The 17,268-nt window shown below is 50.8% G+C and overlaps 1 protein-coding gene across 2 annotated transcripts in view; it reads left to right on the top strand.

Moving 5' to 3' along the window:
- Window positions 1–17,268, top strand: part of LOC144773229 (E3 SUMO-protein ligase RanBP2-like) — an 827,846-nt gene that overhangs the window by 161,616 nt on the left and 648,962 nt on the right. For both annotated transcript variants that reach the window (XM_078658128.1, XM_078658127.1), the window contains exon 9: window positions 12,512–12,721. In XM_078658128.1, coding sequence (XP_078514254.1) covers window positions 12,512–12,721 — 210 coding nt within the window. The remainder of the gene's footprint in view (window positions 1–12,511; window positions 12,722–17,268) is intronic.

Below are 17,268 nucleotides of genomic sequence, written 5' to 3'. Positions count from 1 at the left end.
AATCCACACAGTGTAAGGGCCCAGGAGTACTGCTGACAATGTCCATGATAAAGCAAGGGCATCCACCTTGTCTTGCAGCTTGAGGGTTAATGTGTCCAATAGGATGGGCGCACCCCCCTCTCACAGTGTATGTGAGTCCTGAACCATAACATCAGCCTTGGCTGTCGCACACCTAAGCACGACCCGCAGCCAGCAGTCTATAGAGGGTGGCTGCGCCGCTTTCCATGACATGGCTATTCTGTACCACCAGGTCAGCTAGTTATAGATAGTATTTATTGCACTTTGCGATTCCAAATAAGTAGAGCAGGGGGGCTGAGCGGGAGTCGCACATTGACCATCGCCGACACGTGCCATAACCTGCACCCAAATCAGCAGGGGTGGGAGGGGTTTGGGAGGGCTGGCATTCCCTCACCATGTGAATGAAGGTCTCATTGTGGTGTTTAAATGAGGGGCACATCGGGCCACCCACGGAAGCATCTTATGAAGGTGGTGCAGTGTGAGGTAAGTGTGATGTAGATAGTTGAACTGGGTGAACTTCAGGGGAGGGTTTTGGGACACCTGTTTTACCTGTTCGAGCACCATCTCAAGCTGCTTGGCAGTCAGTACTATCCCTAGACATGTATCTCAGCGGGCTTTGCCATGCACCGAAAGACCTGCGTCCACGCTGCATATAGGACTGTGACAGTCTTGCGTCGGTGTACACTGCAACCCATGATGTAGGGTCGGGGCCTCTTTACCTACCATTCGGGTGTTTCTGATCTCTAGTATAAGAGCATTGTGGGCGAGGAATTGACCAACTCCTAGATCATATACATCCTGCAAATCCTGAAAGGAACGCAGGTCCCCATCACTCTATAAATCTTCCATGCAGGATACCCCTGCTTCCTGCCAAGGTATCTAGTTGTGAGCCTCCAGCAGAGCCCTCCTGCTTGGCATCCCCCAGAACAGTAACTGAGGGGCGTAAGGTGGCATACCACGTCGCAGCTGTATATACCTGTTCCAAAATTCCTGCCAGCCTACTCATTATGCAGTGTGGGCCAAAAGGAATGCCCCAGTGATGTCAGGGCTTTGTTATAGTTTCTGTCGAGGAGGTGTAGGAAACTAGATTTGTATCTTGCAGTCGTTGCCCCCTTTTTAGCTACCAGATGTTGGTTTTAGTCTCTGAGCGTGCACTAAGGCCTGTTAACCAAACACCAGTGCTCTTTCCTTAAAACAGGGTGATGTCTAATTGTAACACAATTGGCAAAGAGCTTTAGCACCCTGTAAGACCTTAGTAAATGGTACCCCTGGTGCCTAGGGTATGGGTACTAAAGAGGGTCCCTAAGGGCTGCAGCATATATTATGCCACCTTATTGGATGCTGCGTGACATAGTTATGTGAGGACATATCTCCATGAACAGATATGCCCCTGTGATGTCTAGTTCTGTTGCTAGATATTGCAAGTGAACAGAGAAGCAAGCCATCTTAAGGTATGTCCTGGGCACTGGTCAAAACAAGTTACCCAGCTGCGTAATGGCTTCACTGAAACATATGGTGTTTGGATAAAACACCTTGTACTGATAAACCCATAGATACCAGTGATGAATTTATTAATACCTGCACCCAGAGGGTACCTTAGAGGTACCCCTGAACGCTACTAGTCCTCCAGTTTGCTGACTGACTGGTCCTGTCCAGTCCAGCCTGCCACCACAGACTAGTTTCTGACCCCCTAGGAGGTGAGAGCCCCGCTCTCAGAAGTCAAAAACAATTCTTGTGCTTGAGGGAGGTGTTTACACCTCCAACAGCAGAAAGGCTAGTAGATTGGCATGTCAAGGCAGGGAGCTTGAAAGAGCACACCGCCTTTGATATGTGAGCCTGGCTTTCCCCAGACCTAGAGGATGCCACCTCCAGGACAGGTGGTGAAATTAGCTATGCAAGGAGGCGTGCTGCACCTCCAGGCTAGTCCCACCCCTAAGGTGTGGGCTACGTGAAATGAGCATGAAACGTAGGATTCCAAGATCTTGATTGTGGTGAAATTCCCAACTCTGGGACACGGTGATGCCCATTCTCCACTTGAAGTGGTCATCTTGCAGGTATATTGACCCCAGGGGTAAGTAGCTCTTTGGCTACTTAATTGAGTATTTAGATGCCCCCTGACAAGAGTAACTCCTATTTCGCTACTGGGAACCGAGGAAGAAAATCCGACCTAAGAGACCGAATACTGAAGACCTGCATCAAAGACTGGCACAAAACCCTGCCAGGCTGCTTACACTTCGACCGACAACCAAGAGCTGATCACCCTCCCCAAAACACCTGGAGTTCTGCACAGTCCCTCAGCAACCAGGAAAGAACTCCCTTGGAGTAGAGGAGCGGTTCCCCTGCATCTGCAGGCACTGCAAAGCATCTGCTGGTTCACAGTGTTCCTAGCCATCGGGCTCACCGAAGGAGCAGCGCGTCAGGATAAGGTCTTCGTGCCCAGGAGGTCAGATCCATCTTCTTGCAAAGTTTGGACAATCCAACACCCCCAGGCGCTGGCCTGCAACAATACCCTGGGTACCGGAGCAGTTGCAGCAACCAAAACTTGTTGTTGGTCCTGTCCTGACTCCAACAGCACAAAGCATGATCTACCATTGATGGACGTCCAGATCCACCAGACCAGTACCAAGTTTGGCCCTGCTACTGTTTCCCCTCTTACCAGGTCACAAAGACACAGAATGAGCCTCTGATCAACCGTGACCCAATGCCTCAAAGCACCCCTGCACCCGCTCCCGGACCCCACAGCCTGAGTCCGGGGAGGAAACTGTGCTAATGTGGTCCTAAGACCCTCAGGACCCGAGCCCATCCTTGGGTTTGGCCTGACTGATGCCCCAGTTGCCGCCTTCAACATCTTTCTGCAGGGATCAAGAAACCGGAGTCTCTCCAGCAGCGAAACCCCACTAGACCAAGCACGCACGCAAGCCTGAGTTAGAGTGGTCCAATGTGTCCCTGTCGGCCCAAGACACTCAAGCCCTGAACCCTCCTGTGGGTTCAACCGGACTGGCCCCCCAATCCCTATTGCAGCCTCTTTTCAACAGGACTGGTTCCCATTGACTTGAACAACGGGGTACCTGATACTGAAAGGCACCTCTGCACTCAGACGTCCCAGAACCAACTGAGGTGAAGGGTTGTGCTGCCTTGGACCTTGCCCCATACTTACCTCAGTCTAGAAGAAAAGTCCTGTAAGTCTTTGCCAAGTGATCAAATTCAGCATCTGATGTTCTCCATAGGATAGCATTACCACTCTAAAGAAATAAATACAGTGCATTTTCTATTTCTTGAAAAATCAGTAACTCAAAACTACTTACTTGATAATGATGCCCTCGGTGTCTAAATACATATACTATCTGTTATTTCTATAAATTTGTGTCAGATTTCTTTGAGTGTATCTCGCTTACTGTGTGTGCAATAAATGCTTAACACTATCCTCTGATAAGCCTACACATCTTGCCCACAATACCACATAAAATAGCATTTGGGATTATTATAACCCCTGTAAACCAATAAATGTTGCCTGGACTCGCCGCACAGTGTATCGCATTTTGGTGCACTATATAGAGAGCCAACTTTCTACAGAAGGTCCCTGTCAGTGTGGTAGATGCTTACCCCCAGATAGCGAAATGTCTCAAATTGCCAAGGAAGAAGGTCAAATTCCAGCTTCTTGGTGTCCGCATGGTCCAATCTCCTTAGGGGGTAGATACAGGACTCCCCCCAGTTTAACTTGACCTGCCATGACTCTGAAGAGATCCAGAAGAGCAAAGAGCAGGAATTCCATGTCTAGGGTTCCGCAGGTATATCAGGACATTGTCCACGTATGACCCAGTCGCAACAGGGCGGCCAGGGGTTCCATAGCCAGTGTGAAGATTACAGGAGAAAGGGAACACCCCTGTTGTGTACCCCTGTAAATGTTCAACTGATGAGATATTTGACGTCCCATCCTAACTCTGGCATGCGGTGCATATGAAATACCTTAACCCACACCAGGAACTCTGGACCCATTCCCAGGGTCTCCAGGACCAGCAGCAATTATGGCCATCTAAGGGTGTCAAAAGCTTTTTCAAAGTCCAAGGAGACCTCTACTGGGAGTTCCCCAACCCCGAAACCGCATTCAACAGGTGAAATAAGGAGTCTTCCCTATGGTGGATAAACCTGCATTGATCGGGGTGGACCAGTGTCTGGAGGAGCAGGAGCAAATTGCTCGCCAGCACTGTACTCTGAATTTTATAGTCTATATTGAACATTGACAAAGGTCGATAGGAGCTTACCTCTAGGTGGTCCCTGACAGATTTGGCAACACCATTTTAAGGGCCTCGCATAAGGAGTCGGGCATCCAACCATGCTGGTGTGCCTCTTGACACACCTAGACCAATTTGGGCATGCAGGTCACCCTAAACAATACATAATATTCTATGGGAAACCTATTTGTTCCTGTGACTTTATTGCAGGCCACCTGGCATATTGCTGCCTGTATTTCCTTAATCTGTATGGGCTGCTCAAGTTCCTGCAACTTTAGGGGGGGTTGAGGCGGGAAGGGTAGCTCCGGGGATGTAATTCGGTAGGCAGTCTGGGCAAGGGTCGGGGGAATACAATGTCTCGTAGTACTGGGCAAAGACCATGCCTATATCTGCCTGGGAGTTCACTATGTCATCCGTGGGAGTGCGAATCACCCCAAGGATAGTCCTAGGAACCGCGGAGCTCAGCCATGCCAACGTGCAGCCTGGATTGCCCTCATCTGCGTGTTGTCGAGCCAGGGCCTCCTTATAGTCTGTATTGTTTAAGTGGCTTACCTCTTCCCTATATTGATCACTCAGGTCCCGCAGTCATGCACGACCCTCACCCAACATTACAGCATTGAGTTCAATAGCACGCAGACACGCTTCTTGCGCCAGCAAGCTGCAAAGGAGGAACCCCCATTCCCCCCCAAGATGCCTTCATGCAGTCTCACCTCATAGCCACATTTATAGCATCCCAGTCATCGCCTTTGGACTCTAGTTCTCCTCGAAGTAATGGAGTAGGTGAGCACTTATGGTTTCCCTATATACTTCGAGGAGGGCTTCTGTCCTCAAGCACCAGGTAAGTATCTGCCCCTATCCTCCCCACAGTGAAAGGTCACCTCAAGGGGGCTATGGCCTGACATTGTCCAGCCCAAGTGCTCTGAGCTCCAACCATGCCCAGAGCTCTGCATTGCAGAAGAGATAGTCTAGCCTAGCATCTATTTGGTGTCCAGGAGCGTAATATGAGTATTCAGCATCCTTCGGGTGACCTAATTGCTATATATTGTGAAGTTGTGTCGTGGATATCCATTACCTAAATTGCTTTTCGCCAGAAGGCCCTGTATCCCGGGTAGGAAGGGTACCGACCTGTCCAGAGCAGTGAAATGTACATCATTTAAATCCCCTTCCCGCATACTAGGAGTCTGGGAATCGGTGAATAAAGCTAGAGACAATGTGCACAGGAATTCACCATGGAGCATGTTGGGTGTGTATAGTGAGACTGTAGACATGGAGTGCCCATTCAGTGCACCTTCCAACAATAAAAAGCAGCCATCAGGGTCCACCATTGTGCTTCTTCTCTTGTGGCCTGTTCATCAAATGGGCGTGACCAAGGTCTACGCCGGCGGCGGCATTTGGGTCTCCCATCTGACCATTCTCGTAGATCATTGCCTTCTGCTTCTGTCTGGTCCTGAACTCACTTGGTGCGCAGCCACATCCAGGCATCATCCAGGGAAGGGAAAAACTGAGTTGCGTCGGGATCTACCACCCTGAGCCTCGCAGGGAAGAGCACGGCATACATTAGTCCCAGTTGCGCATTGCAACACCTTCGAACCTCTGCAGTGTTATCGGAATTTGTTGTAGCGTTATTCCTAGATCCAGGGGCCTTTCGCACAGAACAACTGCAGGACAAGGTCGCAGTCCCTTTAGTTGAGTAGATGTGCAGTCACCGACATTGGAGGGCCCACGGAACAGCTGGATGGCCAGAGATAAGTTATTACATCTGTAAATCTGGAAAGCCCTCTGCGTCTTCAATTCTCATGTTGAGATCGCTGACCTCTGTTTGCAAGAGTTTCAGTTGGCCCTGTACGGCCATCAAGGAAGGTCGCATAGTAGGTAGAGTGGACTCTGCACCATCCACCCCCCTCTCCGTGTGCGTGGAATGGTCTGCCTGCAAAATCCCAGTCTCTAGCTGGATGGTTCTGAGTTGGACCTCCTTGGCACTTTTAGAATCCTGGATGGTCTGCGGCACCCTGTCAAACATTCCAGCGTGCTTCTCAAGAGTACTTTCCAACTGGCGAATCGGATCTGCAGGTGCCGTGGAGGCCGCCAGCATAGCCATTATTGTTTTCGGGGGAGGCGGGGATTGGAGGATTTTGCCCTAACCTTGCTCCAATGACTGCTGACCACAGTGACCGTGAGTCTAGGGTGAGGAGACACAGGCATCAGGTTCAGATGCAGGTATATGCAAAGGGAGCCAAGTGGGTGAGAGGGGGAGCTCTTAGCGCCACACAGCTCTCACAGATCATGGGTATACAAGTGCCCCTGCATCTGTTAGGTGTAACCAGCGGTACAATGTTCTTTGGAAGGTCATAAAGGTATCTAACACAGGCAGGTGGGGCACTGTCTGCGCCATCTTTGTTTATTCCAGCCCCATATGTGGAGGTGGCTTTTTTCGGTTGCCCACGATAGACATTTGCGTTCCCCACACTGCTCAGCATGTGCTAGCCTGAAGTCCCATAATACAGCTACACCTCCGTGCCTGCCCAGGCTATGTGGCGACCAGTCCCCTCTGTGGCACTAGACGATCATCTCCCCAGCTAGGGATAGACGAAGGTCTAGGGCCAGTGGTAAAATAGTACACCATAGGGTGTTTCCTTCGCTATTTGCAGCCTCCCAAGGGCATTATGGCTCTGCAGGTCCTTCAGCTCTGTCATTACTGTGGGTTGGGGCAGCTCAGAGGCCAGCAATGTAGTGTTTGTCAGTGCCCCAGTCCAGTGTTCCGACAGTACATGCAGTCGCTGTGCCCCAGTAACCAATCTGATCCATTAGGTTGGGTGTGAAATTAGCTATGCATAATGTCCTGAAGAGAGGGTGCATCGAAGGCCCACGATTCCCTTAAAATATGCCAGTGGGCACTGACTGTAGGTGAAAACGTAGCTCCTGTGACGTGGCTCCTTAGATCCACGATGGGACCTGCGTCCTCGTTCGCCGCCAAACTTACCTTAATTCTACCTCGAACAATGCTGCTTTTCATTTAAGTTGGACAGCCTTAAACAATATTTGTAACTGCACCTCAACCACATAGATGTGTGCAGGGTATATGGGAAAATGTTAACCTTCACTTATTTTTGCTTAGGGCAACATTTACATCCAGCTTTAAATTTACCTTTATTCCGCCCTGGCAATGCTGCCTTTCATTTCTTATTTTAGACAGCTTTAAATAATACTTGTGACTGCACCTCAACCACAACCTACGTTTTATTCCCCTCGAACAATGTTGCCTTTCAATTATTTTGTTAGGCAGCTTTAAACAATATTTGCAACTGCACCTCACCCACAACCTAGGTATTATTTTTAACCTTACTGTCCCAAAAAGTGATCCTCAAGGACACACTTTTGCTGTGCTTTTAAAAACAAATAGCATTTTTTCTTAGTTCAAGCACAACTTATCACATTTGAGGAACTGCTTGCCCGTTATACACACATTATGTGGCATTCTGTTCCCTTTGAGATAAAAAAAAATATGCTATACCACCTCTCTTCACTTGCAATGTTAAGGGGAACATTTCATTAACGTAGAATTATCCCCAGGCGTGAGACTGGATCCAGAAAACTTTCTTTGCCACAGCATCTCTGCGCACCGGGGGCTGTACCAGACGACTCTGCCCTGACGTCCGCAGGCGTGATGTCAGCGAGGTCGCATAAGCCTCACCCTGGCGTGCTGACGTCAGTTTCCTTCTTTTCTGTGTGCAACGCGGATCCGGATTGGGTCCTGACCTATTTTCAGGCCTTCTTTTCACGCTTTTGTGTTGAGGAACAGTGTGCGAATGCCTTCGAGCTTCAAGACGTGTACTTTTTGTACTCGTCAGATGTCGGCGACGGACCCTCACCCTATTTGTATGTGGTGTTTGGGCCAGCACCATGATTCTACAGACTGCGACGGTTGCCAGCATCTGAAGCCGAAGTCCCGGCGGGAGCGCCGGATGAAACTACTTTCGGCCCGCTTGTCCAGATCGGTGTCGTCACCGCATCCGTCCCCTACCTCGGAAGGGTCCAGTACCGCCGATTCCGACTACGGCATCTTCCTTCACCGAGGCCCCATGGGCGTTGCTCGCCTCCCCCGGTAAGTCTTACAGCTTGTTACCGAGGCCTGGTCCCTGCTCTGCAGAGGGCGCGAGTTCTCCTCGGGATATGCTGCCTCGCTCATCGCCACCCTACCCGCCGTTTCCTGGCACCGGGGCGATTAGTGCCCATATGGATGCCTACGCTATGGCTCTGCAGGCTTCTTTGGCGCCTCTTCCTACTCTTACTGAGACGTCCGCGGATCCCTTACCACGTGCGGGGTCTTCCGCGGAGTCGCCACTGGCTTCGACCCCGGCGCTGACGAGTTCGGCTTCAGGTTTTGGGGGTGTGGTGTCGTCGAGGTGCGACCCTACGGGGTTTCCTTCTTCGACCCACAGCAACCCTGCCTCGGCGCAAATCCCCAAGGGGGTCCCTGTGGTGTCGCAAGAGGTCGCCGGGACTCCCAGTTCGTCCCCGAGTCCCCCTCTGGGCCAGCAGCTACCTTACCGGAGGCCGCTGGCATTTTGCAGATGGGCGACCCCGTCAACCCATTCCCTATGGACCATTTGTTAGAGGTTCTCCACCAGGGCTCTGGTGGTCAAGAGCTGCTTCTTCCATTCGAAGCTTCGCTCCACAATTCTCTCCTCGGGCGTCCTGCCACGGGTGATCCGGTGCCTCAGCCGCTTCTACACCGTCCTGCTCCGCACGATCCAGTCTGCCTTTCTTTCCACCCTTCGACCAAGTGCCCTCTTCTGCAGACTGCTTTTCCTTCCTTGCCTTTGGTGGTGTTCTCTCCGTCACGGGAGGCCCGGTGGTTGGATTCATGGTGATGTAACATCTTTGCTTCCTCTAGTGCTGCTTTGCGAGTGCTCAACCCATTGTGTGTTGGCCAGGGCTACCTCAAGCTTGTGGGATTCCATGGAGTCCCTTCTGTCTCGTGCCTCCACGAAGGTGTCCGCGCTGATCTGCGGCACCATGTATTGGATGGCCGGGAGTTGGCCGCGTTTATTCTCTGTTCGGCTTTGGATGTTTCTGATGCTTTCGGCCCGCTATGGCAAGTTCCGTAGCTCTCCGCCGCCATGCTTAGTTGAGGGATGGCGTTTTTCCAGACAATATTAGGGAGCGCCTGGTTGACCTGCCTTTCGATGGGGTTCTTTTATTTAACACCCACGCGGACTCCGCCATTCAGCGGCTCCTCGCGGGGCTCCGTTCTCTACCCCCTCTGTAAGCTTTGCTTGTTGGTCCTCCGGTGCTTTATGGGAGGCGTTATCCCACCTTTTTTCTGGGGTCTAGTGTTTCGGTTGGCCCGTCTGTGTGTTCTGTGTGGTTTGACGTGCCTTCGGGGTCCTTAGGTTGGCCCCTCTGTATTGTTGGCTGCTGGTACAGACCCTTTTGGCTTTTGTGGTTTTTGGCTATTGGTAAAACCATATAGGTCCTCAGGTTGAGCCTTCTGTGCATTTCTTGGCTGATTGGTAAGCAGTCTGTGGTACTACCCGCAGGTCCTTTATGTTCTGTCCTCTGCTGCAGGATTTTTCCCCTAAGAGGTGTTCCTGTGTTTTCTTTGGGACGTGTCATACGCTAAGTGGGGTACTTGTAGCTGTTGTATAGCTCTGTCCTAAGCTGGGAGGGTGTGAACACCCTTTTTCTGGTTCCTCACCTCTCCTGGCATCACTGTATACTGCGGGTGCGGTCTCTTTTGTCTTTGTCTTGGCGTAGCTTGCGCTGCTCAAGGTTCTGTCATTCTCAGTGCCCGCTACATCGCTAGACCGGCTTTGGCATGCCGTCTACGGCGTCGTGTTGTGGTGTTTCAACTTTCTTGGGTGGCGTTTCGGCCTGGTACTCTGTCTGGTGTTCCAGGGGGCTAGGTTTCTATTAGCATTTTCCTGTGTTCTGGCTGATGGCTTCAGTCCGTCCTACGTATTTCTCTTCTGGCTGGTCCCACTTCTTTTCGTGGGCCGGTTTGTCTCTGGAACGGTCTTCCTTTGGAGGTTGTTCTGAATTTCCCTGGCCTCTGCCTTGGTCTTGCGCTTGGCTTGTTCTGGGTGCACTGCTGCATGTTGTTTGCCTGCTGCCAGCTGCGCACGCCTGCTCGTTATGGTCCACCGTGTACCCTTGTGCTGCTGCCTCTTGTTCTGCTGGAGCTTTGAGCGATTGTGTCTGTCTTCTCACGCCTGCGCTTCTTGGGTGTGGAGCTGTTCCTGCCTTGTTCGCTGCCTCGAGGCTGATGCCTGTTCAGCTGTCCCTTTCGCTGTGTGCGTGTTCTCCTGCGGCATGCTCTGCCTCTGTTTCTACCTCTTCTCCATGGAGTTTGGGGTGGTTCTTTTCTTCCTTGGTGCTCCTCTGGCGCGGTCTGTCCCTCAGAGGTTTTCGGGCGGATGTCCCTTGCACCTTGGATGGGATTGGGGTATCCTGGCCTTCCCTTTGCCTTGTTCTTGCTTACTTCTGCTTGATGGGAGCTGGGCCGCCCTTCTTGTCCCCGTGACACATCCTTTGCTGGGAGGTTCTCTTGCAGGCCCTCCTCCCCTCTGGGTATGGCTAGAGTATCTATTCTAGGTTAAGGAATCTGCGTCTAGTAGTCTCTATCAGATGTACAAGTTATTTACTATCGGTAACGATGTATCTGGTAGAGACGATTCTAGCCGCAGATTCCTTCATGACCCGCCCTTCCTCCCCATTCTGCAAGGACCTTCAGCTTGGTTTTCTCCACTCGCCTCCCTCCGGGTGTCTTGTCTTCCGTGAGTGTCCTCTTCGCTACCTCCCTGACGGGATGCTTCGTTCTGTTTCATTGTTCCATGCCTTCCTTGCTGGTACAAGGTTGGTTGGTTCATGTGTTCTTCTGCTTCCCAACTCCCTGGTTTTTTCCAGTGTGGGCACCTACTTTTACTCTTCTTCCCTTTTTAATTGCTTGGGGTTTCTCATTCCTCTGCAGTCCTCTGAATTGTGGTATTTTGACAGTACCTCAGCCTTTAGCTCCTTCCAGGGGACACAACCCTCCTTGATGGTGTTGTCTTGGGGTAGTTTGCCGTTGCTCATCTGTCCCGAACTTGTTGCCTTTCACTGTGGTGGATTGTGATTGCAGACTCTCTATCATCTGCAAGGATGTTTTTCACACGCTTTTCTGCCTCCATTTAGGATGTCGCCTTAGCTTGCAAGGTTGCTCTTCAAAGCGGTGCTCTGCTCTGTCACTGCTATGGCTTTCTGTACCTTAGTGCTTGGCATTTTTCCAACTGGTGCTGTTCCTCACTTTTCGTTCCTTCCTTTTTCTGTTTTCACTGACTTTTCGCACACTGTTCCTATACTTTCCACAGTTTTGTTTGTGATGGCTCCGCGTACTCTCCACAGTTTTGTTTGTGATGACTCCGCGTTGTGGCGCAGAAAAGTTCTCTGAAGAAAACTGACGTCCGCGCGCCGGGGTGGGGCTTATGTGACCTCGCTGACTTCACGCCCGCGGACGACGTCAGGACGGATTCGCGTGGTACCGCCCCCGGCGTGCAGAGATGCTTTGGCAAAGAAAGTTTTCCGGTTCCAGTCTCACACATGGGAATAATTCTACGTTAAGGAATCTGCGGCTAGAATCGTCTCTACCAGATACATCGTTACCAAAGGTAAGTAACTTGTACGATAAGTAACTTTTTTTTCCTTGGAAATGGTATTGACATGCAGCCAATCACTGCTTCAAACATTCTCCAGTTATGAAAGGAGTGGAAGATCAACCTCTTCAGAGAACACAGCATTTTCCACATAAATCTGAATCACCACTCTCAAACATTGTGCTTCATTGTGAACTATACTGAATTGAAACTCTGGGCTACAGCCTTGTTAATTGCTCCACTCCACTCAACTGGGTTTGTGCGCTACTATTTCCTTATTGATGTGTACCAATAATCATAGTGAGTGTCCTGTAGTAAGTTTGTTGTAATACCAAAGCTGTAGCCCACAACGTTTTTTTTTTTTTTACGATTTGCAGTTGTCATTTGTATCTTTTCATTCAGCTGTACTTCTTTTTTCCCGTTTGTCCCTATTAGTTGTTTTCTTCATTTCCCCGTTTGCCGTTCGACTGCATAGTTTTTGTACTGATTATATCTGGGGCAATTTATATCTTTGTAAACTTACTTTATAAATTGTTTGTTTTGATTGGGTTTATGAAAAGTTGCTTTGATGCATACTAAATGGAAATATTGGTAATTGTGATGCTTTTTCCTGAATCTGTTATTTAACAGGGCACATGCTACTAAATCTAATTCAGAACCAGCCTGATTTTTGCAAGATGGTTGTGGAAACCTTTGCTAATAAAAGTGGACAAACAGCTTTGTTTGAAGTTTTGTTTGATAATGAAGCAATGATGGAGCGTTCTTTTTTGGGATGTGATGACATCAAAAGAGTAGACTGCAGCGATCCTGAACTTGCTGAGCTGGCCAGAAGTGATAATGGTAGGAAGCTCTTTTGAAATTACCACTTCTCCTTGCCGCAATTGTTTCCAGCTTTTTTAATGTTTTCTGTCTAATATCCTTTTAACATACATTTATGTTGAAGGATTTTGTGCTCATTTTAAATTGTTGTACCTTTATTTTTATCACCCTCCCTTCCTATAAATCTGATACACTAGGGTTCTGACAACCCCAGAGATTCTTTGTCTGAAATTTGATTTTCTATAGTGCCCAGAAATGGAAAACTGGGATCTGGGATGACATGGGCGGGGGGGGGGGTGTAATTATATTGTAAGATTTAGTAATCAAGCTGTGGGACAAAAATGGTTACATAGTTGTACTGTACAGATCAATGTAACTGTTACTAAAGCCTCATTGTGGAGCCAAGACCCGACCTATATACTTTTTTTTTTAAGTATCCCCTTTTTTGTGTGGTTTTGATGATTTTAATTTTTGGGGGCGCGATAGGACCGGAGACAGAGTTCTTGCACAAGTCACATTTTGCATAAATTATATCGTAGCTACATCCTTTTTGGAGAGTACATACGTTTTTTTAGGTCTCACCTGGGCCGATGATTGTGCTGTCTCTTTTTAGACATTTTACATGCTTATAGTGGGCTTTGAGCTCATCCATTTGCTTACCATTGGTTGGCTTCATCCCTCATTTCCTTGTTTCTCTCTGGGTGGTGTGTGCTGGCCTAATATCCTCTTTGTGCATTTGTTATTCCCCTGGAGAATGGCTCAAGTACTTGTCTGTCCACTGCTCGCCCTTTCGGAGCACCCTTTTTATTTTCGTTGAAGCACTCCATAAGCGTACAGGTGTTTGTAGGTTCTCTTCCTCTTATACTTCTACCCCTGTCCCTTTCAATGTTGTTGCTTGCCCCCTGACGTCCTGTTCCATATTATTGATTGCCCCCTCCCACATCCAGTCTTGTTCCGTGTTGTTGCTTGCCCCCTCCCACATCCTGACCCTCTTCGTATTGTTGCTTGCCTTCTCTCATTCTCCCATCACTCTTCGTATTGTTGCTTTCTGTTAGGGACTTCTAACCGCAGATTCCTCTCCTTAGAATATTTCCCAGGCGTCAGACTTGATCTAGAAAATCTTGAGCAATACCTCTGCGTGACGGTAGGTTGCTTCAGTGGCTCTGCTTCAACATAGTCTGCGTTAAAAGGGTGGTGCGCAATTCCATATAGGTGCCACCTGAGAGCGCTGACATTAGTTCCTTTTGATCCAGCGAGCTACCTCTGTCACCACTTCGCCACTCCTGGGAACCCAGCTTTCCTCCGCCACCACGCTGCCCATGTGAGTTTGGTGCAGACCTTGTCTACCAAAGTCAATCATAATGCGCTCCCTACCACTCCATCAACAGGAATTTCAAGAGGCTGGTCGCCTTTGGAAAGAGAATTTCCTCTTCTACCAGCCTAGCTTTGCTGTTGGTGTACACTCTAAACTTCTTGGTCGGTACTCCCACATGGGACTCTGTTTCGCAAGTGCTGCCCATTCTTCTAGAGGAGGCCTGGGCCATAGTTAAGCAGGTTATTTTTGATGGATGAGATGCAGCAAAGTTGACCATCCGATGTGGATTGGACACCACTGACTCATTGGACAGGGCCATTGTATCCACAGTGGCACTCTGTCCCCTCACCTGGTTGAGATCAACTGGCTTGACAGGAGATGTCTAGTCTGCACGGATGAACATGCCCTTTGATGTCTCGTGCCTGTTTGGCAACCAGGTCGATACAGCGCTCGAGAGCTTAAAGAAGAGTTGGGTTACTGCCAAGTCTTTGATAACCTCATTGGCACTGTGCCAGCCACACTCCTCCTTTTGTCCGTTATGTGGCTTCGGTAGTGGCTCCAAGCTGCTTCCACAATATCAACCGTACCCCCAAGGCCATCAGTCTTCCCTGTCGTGGATGTGTTTCCCACAGCGGACATGGGACTCCAAGCCAGCGAACTGTCCAGTCCTCCACCCCTCAAGCTGCAGCAGCCTCCAGGCATCTTAAGCATGCCCTCAACTCAGCAGGGTCACCGTGTTGGTGGCACAATCAGACACCACCTCTCCCAGTGCAAACAATAACCTCAATCAAGATGGTTCAATTTTAACCTCAATCCAGATGGTTTCTCAAATTGTTCAACTGGGTTATGCTCATCCATTTCTGAAAACTACTGTCTTCCGCCTGACTGAGAACCCCCTCTCCTTGCTACATCAAGAGGTGCAGAATTTTCTGGTCAAAGGATCCATTGAGAGGGTACCTACATCAGAAGTAGGTTGTGGCTGCTATTCCTGCCACTTTTTGCTGCAGAAAAAGGACGGAACGGGGCGTGGCTAGCAGCCGGCAAGATGGCTGTGTGCTAGAGAGGCTCCGGCGAAGCAGGACCCTCCCGGCACAATACGTATAATAATCCGATGCCCAGCTGAGTTGTAGGACTCTCTGTGACTGCAGGCGACTGAGCGGCTGAGACTGCAAAAACTTTGGGGCCGATCGATTGCTGCATCCCGGAGCTCTGAAGGTGACGTGCTTACGGCCTGCAGCGCACAGAAAGCCCGGACTTGGCTTGCTCCGAGGCTCCGGGCGGAATGGTGAGTAGAGTAAGTAAAGTAAAGTCCACATTTGTAAAGCGCACAATCACCCGTAAGGGTCTCTAGGCGCTGGGGGCCGTCGGGAAGATTAAGCGAGCTATTGCCCAGAGTCACATGGTGCTGGGCTAACCTGCCGCCGGAGCCGGGGATCGAACCGTGGTCCCCAGATTCCAGCGTCAGTCGTGGAAGCAGAGGCGGCGGATCCCCCGAGGCCCGGTCCGGGGCACTGCCATCTACGCTGCGGACCTCTGGAGGGCGTGAGACGTGCCCACAACATAGCAGCCTGGGTGGGGCCCCCTCCATATGGACCAAAGAAGCAGCGGAGGGCACCGGTGAGCATGGGGGCCTGGTGGCGGTGACGGGGAGATCGGGCGGCCCGCCGGCGGCTTTACCGAGGGGTGGATTCAAGATCTGCTGACCCCCCCCCCCCCCACCCCCCCCACCCCCCCTCCCCCTTCCTCAAAGCTAACTCCGGGGGCGGGGTTTCGGCCTGGCGGTGGCCCCCGCGGTGCTCGAAGCTCCGAGTCTGCCCAGGACACAAAATACCGCGCATACATAGCGCGGCCTACAACGGCCCCGGGGCCCAACTTGGGCCCCCCCCTCAGAAGCCAAAGGGGGAGCGACTTTTCTTTTTTGGCAGCCTTGTGCCCACTTTCAACCGGGCGACGTTATAGGGCCCGCCCTTCCCATTGGTGCTGTTGCTTACTGAGGAGTGTCCCCCTCCCCCCCCCCCCCACAGCTTCAGGGGGAGACACTAGTCACAGGGATCGCAGAGGCCTATCCGTTAAGGTAACCCAGCAGTGGTCGTGCAGCAAGGCCAGGTGTGACGTGACTCCTGAGAAGACCCCTAGACCCATCTTGAGTGGCCTTCATGTCTGGTAGGGGGGTCAAGAACCACAACTCCCAGGCACGGCTGGATAAGTATGCCTATTCAAAGGACTTTCCCCCGCTTCCGGCGGGACAGGGAGCAACAGGGGGCACTGCAGGGACAGGTGCTGCTGCAAAAGTGACCCTGGAAGATATCATGGCGGCGCTTAACGTGCAGACCACGGTAGGCTCTATATCCACGGATATCTCCCTACTCCGGGCGGACTTTAAAAAAATCACAACTAGAGTCCCAGAAGTTGAAAAGACGGCAAAAACATTGACCACAGAAGCTGCAGCCTTGCAAAAAACTGTAACGCGCCTAGAGGAAGAAAATAAAGTGCTATTCGACAAGCTGGATGAGCAAGAAGGACGATCGCGACGCAATAACGTACACATCCTTGGCATTCCGGAAAGTGAGGGCTCGCAAGCAATGGACCTCTATGTCGAGGACCTCCTCAAAACGCGGCTGCAGCCTAAGGGACTATCCACTTTCTTTTCCGTAGAGTGGGCACACAGGGTGCCGGGTGGCAAAGCCAAGCCGGGACTGCCCCCTCGGCCGGTGCTGGCCCACCTGTTCAACTTTCAGGATCCCGATATGATCCTCCAAACAGCACGCGTCTCCCCACAAATTCGTGTGTTAAACTCAGCAATTTCATTCTTCCCAGACTATACGGCTGCGGTGTCCCGACGCCGTCGCAGTTTCATCGAAGTGAAGAAGGCGTTGAGGGCTCGAGAGATGCCTTATTCCATGCTATTCCCCGCTACACTGAGAGTCGTGGCGGAGGGAAAGACTTGGTTTTTTGAAACACCAGAAGAGGCGTACGAGTGGCTCGAGGGATGGCGGACGGCGAGTGGCACCCAACGCAGAAACAAGGATCACCACAGGAAAAATTATGATGAAGCGACGAACAGTCAAGATCTTTTCCAACAGGAAGACGACCCCTCGCAAAGAGAGGATGCACACGGCCTGGGCAAGGGATGAACTGAGCCAGTAGGCGACGCGCCTACAACACTATTACCCCACTGATTGAACATTTTGCTTATGGCGCTCCTGGACGCTAGGCTGGAGCAGACCCTACCGGGAATGAGAGGGAGTACCCT

The sequence above is a fragment of the Lissotriton helveticus genome, chromosome 8 (assembly GCF_964261635.1).
Source record: "Lissotriton helveticus chromosome 8, aLisHel1.1, whole genome shotgun sequence".
NCBI classification, from domain to species: domain Eukaryota; kingdom Metazoa; phylum Chordata; class Amphibia; order Caudata; family Salamandridae; genus Lissotriton; species Lissotriton helveticus.
Note: the sequence above shows the minus strand (reverse complement) of the source record. Positions and strands in the feature narration are given on the sequence as shown.